The sequence below is a fragment of the Girardinichthys multiradiatus genome, chromosome 21 (assembly GCF_021462225.1).
Source record: "Girardinichthys multiradiatus isolate DD_20200921_A chromosome 21, DD_fGirMul_XY1, whole genome shotgun sequence".
NCBI lineage: Eukaryota > Metazoa > Chordata > Actinopteri > Cyprinodontiformes > Goodeidae > Girardinichthys > Girardinichthys multiradiatus.
Window position 1 is genome coordinate 28,848,642 of NC_061813.1, and position 8,328 is coordinate 28,856,969.

Consider the following 8,328-nt stretch of genomic DNA (forward strand, 5'->3'; position numbering starts at 1 on the left):
TGTGTTTCAATTAAATTATAGAGTTTAGTCAAAAGAATACTGGAAAACCACTTTTTTAGGGGGCAAAATACATTTGTATGTGCTCCCTTAGCACGTTGTAATCGAAAGAGTTCTATGTGGTTTTCTGTGTTTGGAAATCTTACAAATGTTTTCCTTGCACAACATTTGTAAGAGCTATGCACAGTTATTGGCTTTCTTTAAAAAAAAGACTTTAAACACATCTGTCTTAAACTGCAGTCGCAAAATGTCACACAGACGTTTTTGGGGAATAATCCAACCTTTCATTTAAGTACATTTATTTAGAAATAAATGTACTCAAGTAATAAAATACATAATAATAAATAACTGGTTTTAATAGAATCAGCCCCCTTTTCACAAAAGGACAGCTTTGATAAGACTTAATAACAGCTGTAACATTTCAGAAGGTGGATACATAGAGAGGGACCTTTGACTATTCCTCTTTGCACCCCTCTGGGGAGGGACAAGAAAGAAGGTTGATTTCCTGTCTGGTGAACTGTTTCTGTGCTGATATGGATAGATGTTGTAACTGATGACTCATTTTCAGGTTAACTGGCCGAGTCCACAAGATTTGTATTAAAATGTCCTGGTATTTCAAAGAGTTCATGATGCAGTGCACTCTAACAAGGTTCCTTGGACATATGGAAGAGAAACAGGCTCACAGCATGACAAATCCTCCACCATACAAAACAGTGGGCATGGCATGCTTTTCCATGTATTAATCTATAATTTCACACCAAACCTAGCTGGAGTGTTTATTGAAGAAAAAATCAGGCTCATCCTTGACTTAGGCTCATCTAAAAAGCACCCAGTTACACTATCTGTAGAGTTTAGCAAACTCTATCATGTTTGTGATGGTATGATAGAATGATCTTTGTCCTGGCACGCCTCTCAGCAAGCAATTGGCAATAGATGCATCTAATGGTTAGTCTGGATACTTTATCACTCCAAGATGTCACTGTTTGTTATATTTCTCTAAGAATTATTATTTTTATCCCCTTTACCATCCTGTTTACTGTGCATGATGCCAAGAAAGGTTGATAATGTTTACACAAATGGCTTTTTTTGTTTTCACACTGAAAAAGAACAACACACATCTGTTTTTCTTGAATGCTGTGTTGTCTTGTCTTTCCCATTTTGAAGAGTGGTTCATTGAATTAGTAATCTGTCTTGTCATATTTATAGGGAAGAGGAAGTCATTACTAATTCTGAAACACTCATCAAATAAGAAAAATAAAGCAAGAGCTTCAAAACGATGAGTAAATTTGTTTGGTATGAAATAGTTGTTTGGGCCGACAGTCATTTTGTTTTTAAAGGTTTGATTTTTCTTAAATGTTCAAAAATAAATTACAAGTTTTTCTGGGAAGCTTTTCAAAAATCTTTACTAGAGGTGGCAAAACATATGGGGTCTGATGGATGTCACATTTGTCTCCAGTGTTCCAGAATGTATTCAGATAAACCGAGGTTTTGCTTCATTCATTTTTTTAATTGTTGTATTTTTTGTTTTGTTTGTTTTTCCTCTGATCTTTGGTGATTAGGTTACAAAACTGTATGATATATCTAGTGTATCTGCATCCCATTTTGATTTGCATTTAATCCGATTGCGAAATGTGAATTATGAGTTTGTAGAACCCCTTTCCGAACACCGTCAGGTTGCATTTCCTGACAGTGTTTTGGCCTTGCATCAATGGTCTCAAAAGAACATCCTCTCTGTGTTAAATACTCTCAGTGTGGTCATGAAGTTAAAATAGACAAATGCCAGACAGACCAACAGGTTCTTCATCAAATAGAGGATGGGCGTGACAAAGCCGAAGAGGGCTATGAGGCCAACACGCACGAAGAAGAACGGTAAATCCTGCAGAGCGACTCCAAGAGAAGAAAGAAGAGGGGTATTGGGCATCACCACCACACGTAGGCAGGACATGTAGCTGAAGATGTAGATGGGAAAGACCCAGCCGGAGTAGTAGACCAATGGATGTCCTGCCACCCTCACCATCTCCACCGTATCCATCCAGAACATAAAGCTGTCCACGAAGACATCTGCTCTGGCATCACTGACACACAGGAACCTCAGATGGCCTGTGTAGGTATATGGGGACACATGATATGCTGGACCACTCATTGATGGTGAACTCAGTTCAGAGACGCCGAATGGCCTGCCAGAAGTCCCGGGTATTCCAGGAACTGCACCGTTGGTCGCTGGATGTATTTCTGCTCCATTGTGGTTTCTGTCACTCAGCTGACCTGCTTCAGGCTGAAGAGGATTGGGCACACCTTGCCTGTGCATAGGTGGCTGAGACACAGCCGGGCCGGGCACAGCTGGCCCAGACACAGCTGGTCCTGACACGGCCGGGGTGATTGGGGATATTGGTTCCATATGAGTTAGGACAATGGAGGGGATTTCAGGATTTCTTCCCATGTCATTGGCTGCAAAGAGAAAAGCCCAATTGAAGAAACAGTATTGGAAAAGAAAATTCAACCCAAAGCCGTACAAATTAAAAAACCTGCAGTTACCTCACTATTAAAGAGATGGAGGATCTCATTAAAAATTAAACACACTATATATAAGTTAGAAAAGTATTTGCATGTGAATGGATGAAATAGCGATTTGATTCTGCAGCAAAACACGATTTAGAACTTTACAGAAAAACCTCTCTTGCCAAGCAGAGGTGTAGGACATTTTTTCCTGGTGGTCACCACTATGTGCACATTATAGGAAGGATATGGCCCACTCCTTTGAACACTGAATACTACTCTGTATCCTTAGGTTACTGCTAGCAACTAGAGATTTTAGCTCCCAACAAAGATTTTCCTGAGTGAATCTTGAGTTACTGTCAACTGTGACCCATCTTCAATTTTCTTACTGAAGGAAGATGACTCTCGTCCAAGATTTTATGGCACCAGGCCTTATTTAGTGGCCTCCTATGGCTGATCGTGGCCTCTTCCTCTGCCTATGTCACCTCCGCCGTTCTGCTGGTCTGGGAACCCCTGAAGTATACTGTATGTTGTTTATGAAAACGTTCCTTGTCAGCCAATGAAGTGAAGTCATCCTGTGTCCTTAGCAGAAAAAAACTTCCCAAAGCATAATGCTTCTACCTCTGTGCTTGGCTGTGGAGTTGCTGTTCTTCAGGTGACACACCGCATTCCTCCTCCTACAAAGACAGCGGGTCAAGTTTATGCCAAAAAGCTTCATTTTGGTCTTATCTGACCACAGCAAGGTCTCTCAGACCTTCTCTGTATCATTTTGATGTTCACTGACAAACCGGACAGACCTGCATAGGTGTGTTTTTTATAACTGGGCAATGGCTGAGCTACCTCAAAATATTAATATTACTTCCAGTCTACATGCTGGAAAAATAGAAACATTACTTTAAATAAATAATAAATATGAATAATGTTGGTCTAAACTGTAAATGGTCTGTCATAGGGATTTACAAGTTACTTGAAGAAAGGAAATAAATATGTATGATAGTCATATTTGAAGTGTTCATGGTCACAAGTATGTTTGTGCTGGATTTTGAAACTTCCATAAAATTAAAGATAGTACAGCATGCAAGTGAGCAATCTTACAAAATCAGCAGGTGTTCAAGTCATGATTCCTCCATTGAAAATGCTATAATTTTAAGCATTTATCTACTATTTTATCCCACTTTATCCTTAATCCTATCTCCAGCTATCAATGAGTAACGGACAGCATACAGGTCAGCTGTATGAAGGACAGGTCAGCAGTCCATCACTGGGCAACATGGTGACAAATGCCCAGTGAAGGAGTGCCATAGGGGTGAAAACTCTAACATAAAAGGAATTATCTCAGGATGGGAACATGACTGGGTATTAAAGGAGCTGGTTTTGCTCTCACCCTGTCCAGTCAATCTGCAGTGCCGGATCCTCTCCACAACATCAATGCAGATTAAGGAGAAGAAGACCAAAGACACAGGGAGCTCCGTAAACGTATCGTGTTTTATGTTGTTTTTTATCTGAACCTGGACAAAAAATGAGACGAAAATAATGAGTTAAGGTTAGGGTTACGGATTTGGTTACAAATGACCCAAACCCTTCCATTTTAAGTGAACAAGAATGACCGTGCTACATTATATATCTTGCAGCTCTGGTATTTGCTTGAGTCAGTAGTTCACACCAAACGGGACATAGAACAAAGCTGACAAAGATGACCATCTAAGCAGAATTTACTACGCTTTTGGAAAAGACAAGAAAAAGGCCGTCGGGTCAGCGCCGACTTTTGAGAAAACTACAGAAAACAGCAATAGTGCCTGGGCTGCAGTCAAAAAGGAAGTGAAAATGTGCCTCATGGACAGATGATTTGACAGCATGGACAGGAAGAGGAACCCAGCTGCTTATCAGTAGCTTCTTATCCATTAGGTTGGATATTCCTCCCTTGAGAGCAAGAGGTCTTTTTGTTTCATTAGTCACCTTTGCTCCACTTAAATGGTCCACAAACCTAAACAGATGAATCAAACTGTTTTCTGCATGTTTTTACCTCTGAGCTGGCGATGAGAAAGGCAAAGCAGGGTAACGTGGACAGGATTAGATATACCAGGGCAACAGGCCTCCTGAGGTGAGTACAACAAAAGATAAGAGACCAGGACAAAGGCGGTTAAAGGAGTTGCTAGCTCCTGGTATTTACATGAGCTTAAAACCAGTCACAGGCCTGTTTTGACTTGCACCCACTAGTCTTGTTCCAGTCAGAGCTGCATTAGGATCCAAGTTGACCACAAACAGTATGTATATCAGAAACTCACCACTTTTTCCTCCCGACGAGGAACTTCTTTTTCATAAAGACCATATACTTCAGGGGTACCCAGACCAGCAGAGTGGTGGAGGTGACGTAGGCGATGGAGGAGGCCACGATCAGCCAGTAGGCTGTGCTGGTGTCACCAGGGGGCTGGGCAGATGCTTTGACCTTTGCCACGATGATGGCGAATCTCTGCATCACGACGAAGAGTGGCACACACAGGGCTGCAAACTGCAGCACCTCGCAGAGGGCAAACTTTAGTGTGCTCCCTGATCCCATCCTGTCGCAGGTTGCAAAAAGAGAAGGAAAGGAGGGAGACGGTGGGGGGCTGTTGCCGGAGTGAGGCGACCCCTGCCCCTCTGAGGGCTGGTCAGGCCTCGGACTGCGGCATTGTCTGCCTCCACTAGCATTTTCCACACACCACAGCCTGAGCTCTCTGCTCAACCAACTGCTTACACTGCAGTCGGCATTGTGTGCCACCAGAGTGATGGTGATGCGACTGTTTTTATGCAGAAAATAAACAAAGTTAATCAATTATTGCACCTTAAAGAATTTGTTTGTAATCCATCTAAAGCTACAGATTTAAATCTTAATAATCTATTGGGGACATCAATGGAGTCACGACCTTCTTAATGGTTCTTCTTAGTGCGTGTTTGCTCTTAATGGTTGTTTGCTTTAATTCAAAAATCCCATTTCATCAACAAAATCAAACTGGTTTTCTCCATTGATGCGCTGCCATATAGTGGAAAAATCATAATAATGAAAAACCAACAACATTGATTCAAGAAACATCTGTCTTTAAAACAAGTTTTCTCTAACCAGTTGAAGATATTTGTGTCTGTCACTGGTCATGATGAGACTGTGTTTTAATGAAAGTGTTAATTTGCCATGTAAAGGAAAGACGAATGTGTTGCTGCTTTTTATACCCTGGAGTCAGTGGCATGTAAGGCGGCCGGACTTTGTGCTGCTACAGAACTTGAAAATTTGATTGAGTAACTGGTTAAAAGTGACTCAGTCAATCAGATATATATGTGTTTCTGTCTTTAGTTTATGCACATTTTTGCATGATGGTTTGAGGAGAGCCAATTTTAGTGCAGCATTGCACTTTCTGAAGTAGTGCCCCGTGAGAGCAAAACTCAATCCACTATAGACTGATACCTGTAGATGAGTTAGTCACTGTCATCTTTGTTCACATTAGTATATCTACACGCATTCTTAGAGTATATGTTTACATTCAAAGTTTCTGTAAATAATTCACCACCACAATTCTGTCCTACAGTCTGCAATTATGCATGTTTGACTAGTCATGAAAGTATTTAAGAAACTCCTGAAGAGCATCATTTCCTCCTCCATCCCTAGCCCCACTTGTCTATTGCAATTAATCTTCTGCCACTGCAGATACACAGATGATGCCATCCCACTTCTTGCACACACCTCTCAACTACATGGACAAGAAACGGGGGAGCTGTGTAAGAATGCTTTTCATTGATGGCTATTCTGCATTAAACACAATAATACTCGGAACAGAGCTCAAAAAGGGGAATATGTTCAGTCCACTTCTCTACTCTGTTGGCACAAATGGCTATTTGTATTGCACCTGTGAATATTGTGGGTGTTTTAACACCAACGTTCAGTGAGACTAGCTGATGACTGGTTACTGTCTGTTTGTTGATTGCTGAGATGAACTCGCTATGTTGATGGTCAGACAGGTGGGATGATGGGTAGTCATCCCAGGCAGAATCTGTTTCCCTGCATTGGGACCACACACTGGAAGAGTGGCAGAAAATTCACTGTAAAGAGCTTAGGTACAGCCTAAATGCTGTTTTTGTGGATGACATAAATTTAGGCAAATAACAAAATTCAACTTGTTTTTTAGCTAGAATTTGCATGCATGTTTCTCATTGGAGGATTTATTTTCTATCCTTGGTGCACATCTGTGTTTGGCATGCATGTAGGCCTATATGGACACACTTTATCAGTGTATTATTTTACTTAGTACCCCTACACATAGCCCATTCTAAAATGGCCAAACTCTAACACTCAGTAGTTTAATCTAACCTCTCCAACAACCCTATGCCTTTCCAAACCCTTTGTGAAGTGCCTTGAGACGACATGTGTTGTGAATTGGCACTATATAAATAAAACTGAATTGAATTGAATATAAAATTCTTTATTTTATTTTACATGGTTATGTGAGGGTCAAGAGTGAGGAGGACAGTATTAAAAAGAAGGAAAAGGCAGACAGCTGGATGGCAGACAGGACGAATAGGAGGAAGAAAAGGTGTGAGCCAATGAGGTTGAAGACTGATTTCTTGAGGGAGGGTCCGGAAAACCAGATGAGGCTGTTACTTGCCCACAGTTCAGTAAGCCCAATGAACCAGATTCGAAAGTCATTGTTTAGCAGTTCTTACCCAAATACATGCTTTCAATCTCAGTGGTTCCATAACTGCCTGGGTAACAGAAGCATTAAGAGTACCAGTTCCATCTGATATAACCAGTAATCAACAAACATCCCTCCTTACACTATTAAAAAGTGCAAAGAGGGATGTGCATATGACCACTTAGGGCTCTAACAGCATTGTTTGCAGATGACACAGTGATGTTTATTTTTAGAACCTGACATGATCTGAATCTTACTTAAATTGATACCAACAGGGAATGACAGCACCTGTACCACCTGGGATAAGTTCGGGTTCTCTAAATTTTTTTATTCCAGTAAAGTGGAAAGCATCCAGGCACAGAACATTACATATTGGTTTAGAAGCAGCTGCCTTATTTTGCTGCAAATATCACCCATGGTAGGTGATATTTGCAGCAAAATGCTGTTGCAGGTCAGCTTTACCATGTAAAAAATGATAGACTAGGGCTCCCAGTGATTTCAAGGGTATCCCTTACATATAACCCATGTAAGGGATACAGCAAACATGTGAAAGAAATGTGCTTTAGTCAAATGAGACAGAAACTGAACTTTTTGACCTCTTGTAAATGCTAAACAGTATCTGTGACAGAGAACTAATGCTGCACATCACCCTGAACACACCATCACCCATGGTGAAAGATGGTGGTGTTGGCATCATACCGCGTGGATACTTTTCATCAGCCGGAACTGGGAAACTGGTCAAAGCTCATGGGACGATAAATGCAGCTTCTGGCAGTCCTGGAAGAAAACCTGGAATGGAAAAAACTAGAGTCTGGAGCGAGGTTCAACATCCAGCCGTAAAACAAGCCTTAACGTATAGTCAGAACTACAATGGAAAGCTGTAGTTCAAAGCATATTAATGTGTTAGAATGGGTTAGTCCATGTCCAGACCTGAGTCTAATTTAGGATCTGTGGCAAGACAAGAACATTTTTGTTTACATACACCCTCCATACAATCTGAATGAGCTTAAGCTATTTTCAGAAAAAGGACAAGCAGATGAAATCTCTGGATATGCAAAGCTGATAGAAACATGACCCCAAAAAACTTGCAGCTGGAACTGCTGTGCAACGTAGTTTTAAAAAGCATAGAATCAGGGAGGTTGAAAACAAATGCACACCACACTTTTTATATTTTTAT

The 8,328-nt window shown here is 41.0% G+C and overlaps 1 protein-coding gene across 1 annotated transcript; it reads right to left on the reverse strand.

The window, feature by feature from the left end:
- Window positions 1–288: 288 nt before the first annotated feature.
- LOC124858394 (transmembrane protein 236-like) lies at window positions 289–5,050 on the reverse strand. The gene is made up of 4 exons (XM_047350417.1): window positions 4,779–5,050; window positions 4,517–4,589; window positions 3,878–4,001; window positions 289–2,445 (listed from the first exon to the last, which is right to left on the reverse strand). The coding sequence occupies exons 1-4, from the start codon at window positions 5,048–5,050 to the stop codon at window positions 1,712–1,714; spliced, it is 1,203 nt and encodes a 400-aa protein (XP_047206373.1). The 3' UTR covers window positions 289–1,711.
- Between the last annotated feature and the right edge of the window lie 3,278 nt (window positions 5,051–8,328).